At 40.6% G+C, this 16,384-nt stretch overlaps 1 protein-coding gene across 1 annotated transcript in view; it reads left to right on the forward strand.

Annotated features, from left to right (window-relative positions):
* The window catches only part of DHX35 (DEAH-box helicase 35), a 494,424-nt gene that overhangs the window by 446,267 nt on the left and 31,773 nt on the right, over positions 1-16,384 (forward strand). The window contains exons 18-19 of the mRNA XM_069243783.1: positions 3,520-3,649; positions 13,019-13,100. Coding sequence (XP_069099884.1) covers positions 3,520-3,649; positions 13,019-13,100 — 212 coding nt within the window. The remainder of the gene's footprint in view (positions 1-3,519; positions 3,650-13,018; positions 13,101-16,384) is intronic.

A 16,384-nucleotide genomic window follows, 5' to 3' on the forward strand; every position in this document is an offset into this window, starting at 1 on the left:
TGAACTCTATGCCACTCTATTCTGCACTGCTGCACTCTACGACACTACTATGCAACACTGCACTCTCTGCCACTGAACATTACACCACTTTAATCTATGCCACTCTACTCTGCGCCACTGCACTCTATACCATCTCACTATATGGTACACCGCTGTACTCTACGTCACTCTACTGCATTCCATCCCAATGCACCCTACCGCCAATGCACTCTACGTCACTACACTCTACACCACTCTAATTTACTGTTCATCACTGCAACCTACGCCTCTCTGCACCACTCTGTTCTGTGGTTGTACATTCTACCCCACTTTACTATGCACCACTTCACTCTTTGCCACTATACTGTACACCACTCCAGTCTATGCCACTCCACTCTACATGACTCCACTATAAACTGCTACACTCTATTCCATAACACTGCATTCTGTGCCACTACTGTATGCCACTGCACTCTACCCTGCTCCACTCCACTCTGTGCCACTTCACTCTACTCTGAAAAAGTCTACTCTACGCCACTTCACTCTGTGCCACTCTACCGTATGCTGCACCACTCCACAGCAAGCTTCTCTTCTCTGCACCACTCTGCTGTACGCTACCTTGCTCTGTGCCAATCCATTCTCCAGCACTTTACTAAAAAAACAATGCACTCTACGCCACTGCACTCTAAACCTACTACTCTGCACCACTGCACTCTATGCCACTATACTCTATTCTGCAACACTATGCCACTGCACTCTATACCACTTTATGCCACGCCACTCTACAACAGTGCGCTTTACGTCACTGCACTCTACTCTGCACCACTCTACTCTGCACAGTGCACTCTCTACCAGTGCACTCTGCCAGTGCACTCTACGCCAGTGCACTCAACCCCAATGCATTCTATCACAGTGTACTCTACCACACTGAACTCTGACACTGCATTCCACAATACAGCACTCTCTGACACTCTCTTCTGCAAGGCTGAACTATCTGTCACTGAACTCAAAACCACTCTACTCTGCTCCACTGCACTCTATGACATTGCACTATATGCCAGTGTACTCTGTGCTTCTGCACTCTGCTCTGCACCACTCAACGCTACGCCACTCTACTGCACTCTATGGTAATCTCATCTATTCTGCACCACTGCTCTCCACACCACTGCACTCTGCACTACTTTACTCTATGCCACTTCACTCTACGCTACTCCACTCTACACCTCTGTACTCTGCCCTGCACAACTCCACTCTATGCCACATCAGACTCTGAAATAACCTATTCTACGTCACTGCACTCTGCATCACTACGCTGTACGCCACTCTTCTCTGTGTCACTCTACTCTCCGTCACTCTACTCTCCCCATTGAACTCTAAGCCATGCAGTCTACTCTGCACCATTTTATTCTATGCCACTCTTCTCCACGTCACTCCACTCTATGCCAATGCAATCTACACCACTTTACTCAAAAGCAATGCGCTCTACACCAGTCCACTCTGCAACATTGTACTTTACACCATTTCACACGAGGTCACTACTCCAATCTACGGCTCTTCACTCTACGACACTAAGACGCTGTATTCCATTAAACTCTATTGCACTCGACTCCACTCTATGCCACACCACTCAACAACACTATACTCCACTTTGTGCCTCTCTACAACTCTACTCCATCCTATGATGCTCTATGCCACTCCATGCCACTTTACACCACTGTATTCCATGACACACTACTCCACTCTGCTCCATTCCACTACTCCACTCTATGCCACTCAACTCTACAACACTCCACTCTGTGGCATTCCACTCCTACACTACTCCAATCTATGCCACCTGACATACTGCTGTGTTCTACACCACTCCACAACACTCTCCACTCCACTCTGTGACACTGTACTCCACTCTGACATTCTGCTCCACTATGCGCCTCTCAACTCCACTCCACGCCCTTCCACTCAAAGACATTCTGCTTCCGCTATGACACTCCATAACACTCTAGGCGAGACACATTGACTTTGCCAATGCTTGTTTTCTAATTGCAGTTATCTGTGGTTGTATGGTCACAAGGAACAGATCGCTTTGTTTTTCTTTCAAAAAGAGTTAAAGGGGAACGCACACAAAACATTAGGTGATAAAACGTTAATTTAATAATTTGGTTTATAATATAACTTTTTTCTCTTAACTCTTCCATTAATGATTGTTAAAAAATAGTCACACTTACTTTCTGGTTAAGCACTTTGAGGAGATTTAAAGAAATTGTAGTGCAGGAAGTGTGACTAATAATTGTGCTAAGGGGCTATTGAAAACAGAGAGACCACAATATCTGCTAAACAATTAAACTGAATATGCACAAAGAATTAAATACCTAGTAAATCAGGTTGGTGAATGTCCTTGTAACCGGCTTCAAAAAAATTATGTTAGTCCACTTTGATGCCTTGCACAGTCCAAAGAATGGTAATTTGTGAATTTAAGAAAAATGGTTTAAATCCACGCACTGAAATATAATGATGCCATGTGTTTCTTGACATGTCAAAATATTATTTTCTTGGGTTTATTAAAGTCTAATTAGAATATCATTCAAGCCTGGTGCTCAACCTTTCCATGGAGAGACAACACCTTTCCGAAATTTGTGAATAATTTTAATCATCATCATCATCACAATATTTCATTTGATTATAAGAAATAATCTTAACAATGGAGCAGCACAATTTCATCATATACAATAAAAATATCAGTAACCAAAAAAAAAAAAACATTAAAAATAGATTAGAAATTCAACAACATATGACATCGGGTAAAAGATAAAAATAAAAAAAAACACCAACAACAGCACTGATATGAGGGTCTTATAATGTTTGAAGAAAAAGTAGAGAAGGTCAGCATGATCTAAAATTATACATTTTCAAAACTGGTAAAAGGAAAAGCGTGATATATTTCAGATACTATGTACAAAAAAGGGAAAATGCAATGATGTTTGGGAAGAAAGATCGTCACATGGGCGGGCAGGGTATATGAATTCCCTTACTGACCCAAAGGAAAACAAAGCGAATTCCATAAAGTGCAAATTCTAAATCTCATGAATCGTGCTCATTCCCAATGGTTAGGTGTAATCAACAAGTAAGGTGGTTATCAACAGAAAGATTTTAAAGTTTCTCCCTATATTTATGAGGATCAGAGAGTCTATCTTGGAAGGATTTGAGCTAGACGTTTGGTTATATTTCATATTGTAGGAATCAGAATAAAAGTGTTGAATTTTCCATTCTGTGACTGTCAAGCTATTTTGTAACATTTTGTAAATATATGTTTTGAATGAATTAAGTTCCTCCCGTTAGGTTTATGATTTTTTTATCATTTAGCAAAGGATTATCTCTTTGAATGTGGTTAAAACTTGCACTCGTGCACCGCTTGTGCTTGAGCTAAAATGATACTTTTCTGTGCGTGTGTGTGTGTTTTAGGCCTTTCACCCAACTTCTGGAACATTTAAGTAACTCACACAAATAACTGGTAATTCATTAATGTATTATTATTTTACTTTGCAGTACAGCAAAAGCTCCCAGTGGTGTCAAGAGCACTTCCTTAATTATAAAGGTCTGGTCCGAGCCACTGTGGTCAGAGACCAGCTGAAAAAACTTATTAACAAATTTAAAGTCCAGAAGAAGTCAAGTGAAGGTAAGTTTTTTTAATGTATGCTCAAAAGTTATTATTAATTGTAAAAGAAAAATATTGCAGAGGTTTTCTTTTTGCTTTTGGCCCCACTGGTCCACACTTCTTTGAAGTAATGAGGCCATGCATCCGTCCTAGCAGATCTCATTACTGAGGAATGTGATTAAGCGTGTGAGGTCTGTTTGAGCAAGAGAGAGGTGCTGTGCAGTTCTAGAGACAGACTCAGTCGCAATCCGGTGATCTTTTCTGAACAGTGACGCATTGACTTAGTTTAGAGAATGGAGGATTTAGTATCTACCTCTCCAGGGACTATGAAATGGCCCGCTAGATTTGGGTGAGAAATGCTGGTATTTATCATCTGCTGAGAATATCAATGCAAACTGACAACTATTTTGGCCTTTAGGTTGGGTCAAGTTCCCACTATGAGGAACAATAGGATCCTTTGCAAAACTAAACATTTGAGGTACTCACAATACAAGATCCTTTTTGTGTGGGATGCATAGTACTTCTAAAAGAGAAGCTATATTCTGGTATTTTAAGTATCCTTTTCTTAACATCATTCATTAAATGTATTTCAACCTTTTTTTTAATTAAGCCAATCAATATTAATTACTCAATTGTCCCTAATTTGAAGTTGAGAAACAGAGTTGGTTTAAACTAACTGCTGTATAGAAGAAAACAAGGCTGTAGTTTGAAAGAGCTAAATACAGCCCTGCTATTTTAAGAGGGCTAAAAGCTTCACCGCATGGCAGTTTGATCTTGAGGTACCTTTTTATGCTGTTGTGAGTAGGACCTTTGAGCAGTGGCTCTGTACTTTTTACATTTCATGTAAGGATACTGGATACGTTTCAGGGTTGATTGCTGTCGCTCAGTGATTGAGTTTGTGCTTGTTTTTTTCTTTTTCTTTTTGACAAGTCTGTGTTTTTTTAAATAAATCCTCTATTAAACATTACATTTGTGCTCCTTTTCAATGTTTTTACTGAGAAACCTTGTTCTCACAGTGTGTCTTCCATTTTTGCTCTCCTCTGATAGAATGCTTTCATGATTCAGGCAGTACTGGTCATGTTAAATAAAATAAATCAGAAAGATGCTCATTATCATTCGTGTAACATTATAATTGTGCTCCTTTTCAATGATTGTTTTTACAGAGAAACCTTGTTAGGGGCTCGCACAGAGTGCTCCTTCCCCTGTTGTGATCTCTCTTTTCTAACCACAGCCATGTCACGTCAGTCACTTTCATTGGTTCGTGGGCATGCCTTTTAAAATCCACTTGCTTTCATTAGTGACAGGCATGCATACGACATGCCTTTTCCGGTGTTTGGCCCTCCTCGAGCACATCGACCAACTCCTGAAATCAAAAGAGGCTCCATGTTTTCCATCTGGTTTCTGGATTACTTTTTCTTTTTATTTCGCAGCGCGATCGAATGCTTTGCATGACATCGATCCTGTTACATAGGTAATTTGCAACAGTGGATGAAACTAATATTTGAACAGCAACAACCTGGTCATTGGTAGTACATGATGAACCTCTGTATTTTGCGCTTGAAAATAGAAGCCTGCCTTCTACAATGGAAGCAACTGTTTTTTTTTTCCAGGGTTGAACTCCTTGCATTACCACTGCTGGCACACTCCCTTAAGATTGTGTAAAGTCATTCTTTAGACAGGGTACTTCGTCAAAGGAACCGCCACTGTTCATATTCCTCTTGATTCATTTGAATACACTCTGGACCAAAGGTTTTCCGGTCAACGCCGGTAATCAGAAATGATTCTGCAAGTAAGCGTCACATTACTAGATGGTAGCATAGTGTACCACGCTTTTGAAATCATACTCTGAATCATGTAAGAACATACAAGAAAGAGAGAGTACACGTGTCAAATCTACGCATCGTTTTTTTTACAGCATTATCCTTCTAATTTATGGCTGTGCTATATTTTTGTGCGTACACACTCCCTTCCTTTTAACTGATTGCCCAAATAAAGCAGTGTTCTTCATTACGGTAGCAGTGATAGGTATACCCACTACTATCACAAGACATGTAATGTGATACTTAGCATTACATCATGGAAATACCAGGTTACCGTCAGTTACAGGCTGGGGATAAACATGCGCAAATGGAAGGGTGAAATAAAATTCAGTAATAGTATTGGCACATGTTATTGAACATTTATTGGCCAAAGTATAAGCTTATTGACACACTTTGAAAAATAACGTGTTTTTGTGAAATGCGCGTTCAACATAAAGGGTCTCTTGACACTGAATAAGAGATATCTCTTGTTGCCCAACAGTAGGCATTTTATTGACCAAGGAGCATGAAAATCTAAATAGGCCCTTGAGGATCTGAACCTGTAACCTTAAGCTCAAACACAGATTGTTGAAGTGGATGAAGTAATCAACTGAACTTAATAAACCTAGGTCCAACGACAGCACCTTTATTTCCACATCAGGGTATTAACCCTGGGATTATCTCTAAATAAGGGGCCACTGCAACAGTCACTTATACATGTATTGATTTTGGATTTAGTGAAGCTCTGCATGCAACATACATGTCGTTTCAGAGCGCTAAGGGCAAGGGGATGTGCAGCCCCCCATTAAACAAGTCAACATCACAGTTTAGCAGATCTAAGTATAGAAAAGGGTGCGCGCAAGGCAGCATGGGGGATCATAACAAAATGTAAACGTGCAGTCAAAAGCGGGGTGGGGAAGCTTTGAGTTGAGCACAAATCGTCTAAGTCATCTAGGCATTTCTGCGAGTTATGGCTTATGGGCAGATACTTGGTGTTTGTGAATTGTAACCAGTGCTAAATTTGTAAATACAAAAGGCACTGGTGCCCAAAGCTCTCCTCTTAAACATGCGGCTGCTGCAATTAAATGTGTGAATACGAAATACTGAGGCAGCGTAATCCTGAAGCCATCTCGGGCCTCTTTAATCCATTTACAGCCACTCCCTGCCCTTCAGCTCACTCTTGCAGATTTATGCTTTCTCCCTTTGTGACACTTTCTTGTTTTTCTCTTCCTCCGTCTTTCCCATATTTGTCTTTTGCTCACAGTCAATGCTTAAGGCAGAAAAATAAGTGCCGGCCCTCAAAAATAAGTACCGGTGCCTAGCACCGGAAACAACAAGCACAAATTAAGCGCTGATTGTAACCCATTTGGAGAAGTTGATTTTTGAGATTGTTTCCACCATGCCAGCTAATTTCTGCTCACAATGGTCCATTTTTGAGAAGCACTTGTAAGTATTTCACATTGCCCTTTGGGCTCTTTAGAGCACTGCAGCAGCGGACCGATATTATGGATGTTGTGATGATGGGGAACTTTGCCCTCAATCCACTACTTTTCAACCTCTGCCCCTAATTTGAATGAAAACAGGTGACCTAGAAATGATTTGGTTTTCAGGCTCTGCTCCCATTCTTGGGTTCATTGCATTCCACAACCCGTGGCCCTGCTTTCCAGCATTCTTCCCCCTATATGCAGCCATTTACGTTTAAATTTCATAATCATATTGTCCATTGTTAAGTGCAGTTGTCTGTTACAAGTTTTGTACGGTATATGTTTTGCATGTATGCTAGCCCTTGCCTCAAAAAGGAATTGTGGACAGTACAGAAGACCTTTTACTTGAACCTCAGTCTTCTGTGGCTAACTGAGTGTTTTCTAAGGTTGTCGGACATGTTTGTCGAGTCAGGCGATTTCTGTTGGTTTGATTTTGAAGAATTTGCAGGCTGTCAATGAGCTTCTTTGAGAGACTGGTGTAAATGTTATTGCAGGACATTCAATCAATTAAACATTTGTTAAATATACCCAGTGCTCAGGCCACAGACACGGCACATTCTTATTAGAAGGATTGAACTATATGGCAGTGCACTTTACTGGCTTCAGGAAAGAAGTGCATTGCTTCATTATATATGGCTCCCACGTTCTGTATTTAAACTGCATTGCATCACAACATACTTGAGCCCGAAGGCCTTTGAAGGGTGGGGAATTGGGTGCTGTTCCACCCAGAATCAGTATTTCAGGTTTTGCTACTTGTAGTCACATGATTTAGTTATTTATCCACTTAACATGTATCTAAACAAGTAGCAATGATAGGTTTATTATCTTATTAGGGTCGAGCGCAAAGTGATCTGTCTCTGGTGTAATCTCTCTATGGGCTTTTAATTACACCCATGAGTTTGGTTGGTTTGTGGGCTTGCCTTTTACAGTTCGCTTCATTTCATTAGTGGAAGGCATGCATAAGTCATGCCTTTTCCAGTGTTTAGCCCTCCTCGAGTGCACCGGCCAACTACTGAAAACATACCAGGCTAGTTTTCCATATGGTTTCTGGACTACTTTTCCTCTTTATTTCGCAGGCAGCATGATCTCGCTGGGCAAAAGTCGATCGCTTTGCATGACATCAGCCTTGTTACATGGCTAATTGCACTTTTGCCGGTTACATGGCTAGTTGCACTTTGCTGGTTACTTGGATAATTGCACTTTTGCGGATACGTTTCACTGCGAGTGAACTTCTGTTTACTTTTGTGTGTCTCGGTCATACTTCATGGTGGCCGTGGGCTCGCTTATGTGAAACTGTTTTACTTTTCAGTTTATGTGGCAAGAAAAGTCCAGTTAGGAGTTTAAAACGCCAATAGCTCTATCTCGAGCAAACGCGAAACCTGTTGCATTGCAATGCAAATGCTTGTTTTTACTGCGTGTCTTTCATTCTTGCTCTCCGATGAAAGAATGCTTCTATGTTTCAGGAAGTACTGGCCATGTGGAATAAAATTAATCAGAAAGCTGCTCATAATCTATCTTTAAAATGCCCCATAGCCGTTCATGATGGGATGTTTTTTTCCAAAAAGTGTTCAGAGAGCCCTGAAGGACCAAGAAAGTAGTAGACTATTAGTAAAACCAATTGGAACTGCAATGTTATGCCGAGATCTCATTTTACTGATGTGCTTATGGGAAGGGGACACTCTACCTCATAGTATGCTACTCATTTTTCTGATTCCCCAATGGGGTAATTGTAATAAAATCCATTGGGGTGATTGTAATAACATCAGCAGCAACAAATGCCATTTCCACCATTCTCTGTTAAAGGTGATTCATTTACCACTGTGGAAATGATCGTCAGGCATTTTTTTAAATTATCCTTTCTTTCAACGTTGAAGCCTCATTTGAGGGCAAGGCATTTATAGGGTCGGGAAATATTATCTGACAGCTTCCCACGAAACTGAAGATCTCAATCGACTTTGAATACCCCTTAAATATCAAAGTGTCTTATTGCATCTAAAGGGTCACTGACTTAACATGATCGCATTGTTAAGGCAATGTTATCTTTTCTCCACTGAGACAGGCATGTCTTTAACAAGAAGGGTTAATGCCTAAAAGTGATACCTCTTTAGGTTCAGACATTGAAATAAAACCATGCCTGCAAATAAAACCCTAACCAACCTCAGAGACCCTTCCCACTTTCTAGGAAGAGAATGATTCTACTTCACAAGGATTGCTTAGAAAAATGGAGCTTCCTGAACCGGGTGTAATTCGCAAATTACTGGTTTTGTAATCCCAGAAGTTTCCATACCCAAAGTCGATTCAGTACCTTCAGCATTTGCATGTTTCGCATTGAAACATGTTCTCCTCTACATCTGAAATAGATTAACAATAAAGAATTTGTTACATCAGCAGTGTCCAAACATTCTACAATATTTTGACCAAAAGTGAGCAAAATGCAATATACCTTTGCCTAAGGCACCTGATCTTGTATCAGCAATTATCAGGACTTTCCAACATTATGGAATGGTATGAGTAAAAGAACACATTTTAGAGGACCCTTCAGAAGCCCTTACCAACCAAAATGGTTTAACTTAAAAGACAGGCATAATAAAGTGAAGTGGTCACTCTTCTGCAGCAGCACGATAGTTACTTACTAACCCAAAATATTCCCTCCTCTCTTCCCCATCTTGGGGCATACACTTCTAATCCAGATGATTTTACGTCTTTTGGAACAGTTGTGAAAAATAATAAAATGTTAATAGATGGTGAATATTGTTCTGAATGGATCTGCGTTGAAGTTCAAGTTTTCCGTTTGAAAAATACTCTTTAATCACAAGGGGTAGCAGGAAGAAATTTAGATAGTACCACATGAGAAAGTGGCGGATCCCCATTTCTTCACTATAAAAGCAAATCTTTATACACCTGCTAATTTCTAGGGCAACAAAAACAGACAATCAGAATTACAAATCCATTCTCAATTTATAAACCGAAAGCAAGTAGATGAAAAAGAGTGGTTCACAATACTGGCCATGGACCATTGTTTCCTCCACCCCACCAGTGCAATCTGATATGTCACAGTAGACTTTCAAAATCCATACCTCTGTATCTATATTGCAACACAAATTTTGAAGAGTTGTTGTTTATTGGTTATGGACAGTACGTTTCTTTTGGATGATGGTGATGGGATTTTTTACTTTTGTGTGTGCACGTCTCTCTCTCTCTCTCTCTCTCTCTCTCGCTCGCTGTCTCTCCCCCTCTCTTTGCAATCTTCAAACATGACATGAGTACTTCTTACCCCACATCCTTTCTCTGGAATCATTGACATACATCAAATGTGAGGTGGACATTAGGGTCATGATTCCAGGTTTAACAGAATCCAGGTGATTTTTAGTGCACCAGATAAATAACGATATCCACGGGTAAATTATTTATCTAGTGGATTAAATATCACCTGTTATGGGTTTCTGGGGAAAAGTGGATTTTGATGCTTAACACCCCAAAATCTGCATCATATATTATTTACCATGCACGTTTCCTCTGTTGAGCTCCAGAAGGTTTGGTCTGCTGAAATTTAACAAAGGGTGAGATTATTGGATGTCATAAAACCATCCAACCCGAAATTGTGACCCTGCACAAACATGGGATTACTCAAGTGTTGGAAAACACCAACCCACTCTTAAATAGGACCCTAGAAGGTTGTGCTGGTTCAGAACCAGTCTTGGATTCACTGCACGGTTTGGCATTTCAGGCTTCATCAACAAAGATGTGCCTTAATGTATTCCCATATATTCATTCCTATTTGCTGCAGCAGATCGATTCTAACTGGGTAGATTTACTGGACAGGAAATTATATGCATCTGGAAGCCTGGCTTCAGCCAGCTAGCATGGCAGCAGCTCCACAAAGACACCTTCAGCAGTCTGCTGCAGCGGATGCATTGGAAGGATCTTCCTACCTTGGTCTTTGGCACTGGAGAAATTGCTGAAGTGCAATGAACTTAGATACAGAGCAGGACATCTGGACATATCTCCGTGTTGGTCCCCAATAAGGCAGTCTTTGTGGTTCGGAGTGGCAAGTCAGATACAACCTCCCCTTATTCAACTCAGTCGCGTGGGTAGATTGGAAGACCCTGGGTACTTCATAGGTGTTCTGGGCACTCTCCCATGTTTCCTCCGCTCCGCCTGGGCCACTCCTCACACTGGGCTCAGCAGTTAGGTTCTCCTCCATAAGCAGATCCTATGGGAAGAGGCTCTCTCCAATCCCTTCCAGCTATCTGACACCTCCCAGACTCACTGACATACTCACATCTTCCAGCAAGGCTTGTAGAAACCAGGGGATGTTTCCCCACCTTCGGTACACTGACTTTCAACGAGAACAGTCATGGAATATGGCAGCGCTTCCCCCTCACGCAGTGGAGCAGCTCGAACTGAAACAAAGTGGGGATGTTTAGGGCCCATTTTCATACAGTATTTGTAGACAGGAGATGTAGATCCACTGTCTGGGTTTAGAAACAGGTTGACCTAGTTTAATTCCACAGTTAATTGTTCCTCTGCAACGCAGATATGTTCTTTGGGCAAGGCGATATCTCATCACAGAAGGTTGTGATGATGCTAGCTCCAAGCAGGATTACGCTTAACATATATGAAGGACAATACATCTGTAGTTCTGCAACTGGCTCTCATCGGGCTTCCAAGATGGGCCAATCAAGGGATAACATAGGCTCTCTCAGGAAAATCTATTTCACTAGCAGCTGTGTCTGCTGACCCACTCCCATAACCCTACCAGTAACCAAATGGCAGTGCCCAGAAAGCACTAATCCAGAAACATTTGCTGAAAGGTCATATAGAATTTCTTAAGGCAGTTGTGACTCCATTCCTGCTTACTCATGTGGCTGGATTTGCAGCCTCCACCTCAGCAATGCAGCTGTACACTTTCACTGTATGGTGGCTGTCTCATAAACTTTATCTTGCGCCATATCGGACCACTAGCAATGCAAATTGGATCATAATGCAAACAGTATACATACACACTCACAAACAGTATGGAGTCTTGCTACATATATGTGAATGGAGCGTATTTGAATTGGCCTGTAGTGATTTTAATCTATACCTTAGCAGGTAAAAATGCCAAAGACCATTAGTAGCTAAGTAGGGAAGTGACCTTCCACATAGAGTGGGCTATTGAGTGGACTTTAGCATAATCCATCCCACCCAAGCCAAGAGGTTTTTTGCCGCATATAGATGGTTAAAGGGGTTTAATACGGTCCAGTTATGTAGGACCAGCCATCCATTGATGTAAGTTAAAATCTGGCATCCAAAACTAATGCAAAGATAGGGGTGCTTTTATAGTTCGCTTAGGTGGAACACTACCCTGTCATCATCCTCTTTTACCTGCCTCCTCTCCATCCTGTACTCACAAAACCTAAAGAGTAGATAGCCAGAACTGCTGGTGAATAAGGAAAGATAGAAGAAAAAAAGGCTTATGTAGTTAACACAGACTTACTGTGGGACCCGCCGAATGAACTTGTAACCACAAGATAAGTATAATCATAGCATGAGCGTGCCTGTCTCTCACATGCACCTTCTTCATCTCATTGGTGAGTACTTCATCATGAGTCAAGATAGGAAAGAACACCTCTCAGGTCACTCATGCAAAAGACCAAAACCTTCTTACAGCAGCTTACAGCAAATACAACACTGCCACTGCAAATACACACCACAGTGCAGTGTGTTACTTGCATCAGTAATACACTTTTACACAGCATCATGAATAAGAAGTCCTATATAAATATTACCACTGCTTCTCCCATATAAGTATATCATAAACATACACCAGTTTACCATGACTTTTAAGAGTTTTCAACGTTTGTGCATTTGTGTGTGTTTTTGCAAGTCTGCAAGCCTGGGTGAATCAAATATCCTTCCCTCTGTTTCTTTTGCACCATGAAATGCTTGGTTTGTTGGAGTACTTACATTGGTATTTTCACTCAGTCTGCACATGTAAGTTACTGCCAGTCCCACAGTCGTTTGATTTATGAAAACTGATGTAGTTTTGACATCAGTGTCTTGCTTTAGATTCTGCATCAAATTCACAGGATATATGCTCAGTTCATTTTTTCATTTTTTTTTAGGTGATCCAGATCCAATTCTCAGGTGTATAGTGTCGGGGTTCTTTGCTAATGCAGCCAAGTTGCACTCTACAGGAGTATACCGGTATGTATACTATCTGCTCTTCCTGAACAGTAGAATCTGATTGTTATTCTCTAGAGAGTTAAATAGATGGTAGTGGACAGAATCTTCAAACTGTTAATTTTTCGAGTCCCCTTTTTGGCCTCCTGGTTTATGCCATATGTAGTTTACATATTGCATAATTGTTATATGATAGATACTTTTAGCCACAGATTCCTTGCCCTAGAATATCCCTAATTATCTGACTGAATCGGGTACAGAGTGTGCAGATATGTAGAATCTCTACCAGGTAAGGTGTTACCAAAGGTAAGTAACAACTTCTTTAATCAGCAAAGACTGCATCAAATATTTTTTATTTCCAGCATTTCGCCTGCTGAGCTGCTCTTTCATTTAGTTGTAGTTCAGAGGGGAATATTAATTTTATGCTTTTCCTCTAGTAGTGCACTATTGTTATTAGTTCTTGTTGACTACACACCAAATGTTCCCACTATATATATCTTCGCCTTCAACTTCTAATTTCTGCCCCATAAGTTCCAAGAACTGTTCTTCCTGTCGCCCTCCAACACTTGCCAATGCTCTGACCTGGCTTCTACTTACTGTTCTCCTTTCATCCCAGGCCAAGCATCTACTTTATCCTTCAGTCATACCCCCAAAGTATCCAAACCTTCATCTAATTTTTCAATTCTGCTCTGTTAGCTCCAGCTTTTCCACGCATTGAGCTTCAGCTTCTACTCTGTCCATACCATCTTCATCTCTTCGAAGTTCTGATTTAATCTGAATCAGCTAGTAATCTGCCCCCTCTGCCTCAGGTCCTACTTTTTCTCACTGGTCTGCTACCCTCCATAGTCATTTGCCCAAATTCGTAACACATCTCCTACACTATCACCATCATCCATATCTTAAAATCTCTATGCTTGTCAATCTGTGCTCATTTTTGTGAAATCCAGGGAGCTTGGACGACGAGGTAGGTCAGGACGCTCTTCAGTTAAATTGTCTTGATAGAAAGGCGGACAGCATCTGTGCAATCCCCAAGGGGCCCATGTACATGACCCAGGAGGGTCTCCACATTCAGAAGTTATTCCAATATATTTAACTGATTTCTTACATAGACAATAGGAGTAGATTATTTTCTACTCTCCTAGTGAGTGCTAGGCACAACACCAGGTCCTGAAGAATCACCAACCTTATTCGGGTGACTTTATTAGGTGAGAAACATGTTGACCATGACTAGCAGTTCTGTAGTGTAGTGTATGCCCACACACATTTCCATAATATCTAAATCTCTAATTAGAGTGGTAGATGTACATTTAGTTGTTGGTAGGGAAACAGATAATTATTTTCTGTACTTCCCCCTTTTTTTGTATTTAATCATGCAGGACTGCCAGGTTATATTTAAGATAGTTTTCTTGTGCACCTTCAGCCTATTTTAGCAGTTTTTCCAGCCCCTCTCGTATCCACTCACTACCGGAATTCTTTCTTATAAAGATCTCTGGCAAAGAGCCCTCTAGTAGGGCCTGTCAGGCATTGCTGTGCCGGCCTGACGAGGAGCATCGCCAGATGATGAAGCATGTCACCTAATGGTGAGTGAGGGCTATTGTTCCTGTAAGACTAATGCATGTGAAGACCCCCTACCCTAATTGGTGGAATGGAGTCCGTTCCTTTGGACAGCACATATTATTTCAGTTATAGGCTCATACTTTCTGCCCCTTTTTGGTTTTCTCTTGAAGCCCAGCAGCTTCTGTGCTCTGCCTACTCCATTGCCCATGTTCTACTCTGACCCCTTCAGCCTTCTCAAAGTTTCTGACCATCTCAGCACGAACTTCCTTTTTTCAGTCCTTCAGCTCTGACTGTCGCACTTAGTCTCAGCTTGGTGAATAGTCAACTTCAGGCCTAGCTTCCTCACTCTCTTCTCCTATTACTTTTGCTACAGACATGTTGCCACCCCATTTCTGCTGCTTCTCATAAGCCATTTCTCCACTTTTGTTCCCCTCAACTACTCATTCTTTCTCCTTGCCACCACAGCCTTACTCTCTACTATCTGCCTAATGTACCTCTATCTCCCAGTGAAAGTGTTCACTGCTACTAGTACAACTCCCTGTCTAACAATATCATCCCGTCCTTTAATCCCTCACCACCTATTTTCCCTGAAGCTCCGCCTCATTCCCATATCCAATTATGTTTGCTTAAGCTCAGGCTCAATATATTTGTATACCTTCCTAGGGTCTGTTCTGCATATTACTGGTTGCTTGTTTCTTTATTCATTTTAACTAGTTACAAGTGTTCAAGTTATTACGGCTCATCATGGGAGTTCATTCAAAACTATGATAGAAAATATTTAGAGAGCAGCATTGGCAAACACAACATAGTAAAATATACGCACATGACTAAAGAAAGCTGTTGCATGCAGCATAGATCTAATCATAAGAGCTTTGACATCTGAAAGTGGGAGTCACTCTTGGAATAGCTTGGAGCACAGGTACTTGTACTGTTTGCTAACAGATGGGGAGAAGTATATGTTGCAAAGCATAGTTCTTATCTTGGTGACCAGTATAAATCTGTTCATACCTATTATTAAGTAGTTCTTAAAACAATATACAAATAATAGTATTTTCCTTTTTGAATGAGACACCTTCGGAATTGTGCAATGCCTCAAGAACTTTGCCTTTTTATGTCCCTGCTTGATGAAGTATGGATACTTTTCTTTAGGAAAAGTAAATTATTAGATTGTGTAACATTGTTTGGTAACTAATATATCTGTGGCAGAATGACATTCATGAAATAAAGAATGCTGTTTTTTGTCATCAGTACATAGAGGCTAATGTGTTTTCCTCACAAAGTGTTTAGAGAAGTTATCACATTGAAAAAACGAACATTGACAACACTTTCATGAATGCAAATTGCAAACCTTTCATGTAAATCTCTGAATCCATTAACAATGTGTTTCAGACTCACAACAATCCATTAAAATTTATAGAATAGATTATACAGCCAGTCATTCTAAAATACATAGTTAATGATCAAAATGTTAAAGTTCCATAAAATCATACTCCTTTAGATAGAATCCTAGGTAAAGGGTGCGAGAGGAGAATGGGCTGTTCTTGTACAGTTCACAAGTGAAAGGAAATTGTGAGTGTGAATGTAGTCTAGGGGTGTTATTTGGAAAATATGAGAGGAAGAAAGTATTAAAGATGTATTCAGTTACACAGGCAAGGTCTTTATAAAAGGTGCAGACATTTTGGCATTCTTTGTTGGGCGTTTAGTGCCTGTTTATTAAGGAATGAAGTTTGTGTTTGAAATATTGTGTTCTC

The sequence above is a fragment of the Pleurodeles waltl genome, chromosome 7 (assembly GCF_031143425.1).
Source record: "Pleurodeles waltl isolate 20211129_DDA chromosome 7, aPleWal1.hap1.20221129, whole genome shotgun sequence".
NCBI lineage: Eukaryota > Metazoa > Chordata > Amphibia > Caudata > Salamandridae > Pleurodeles > Pleurodeles waltl.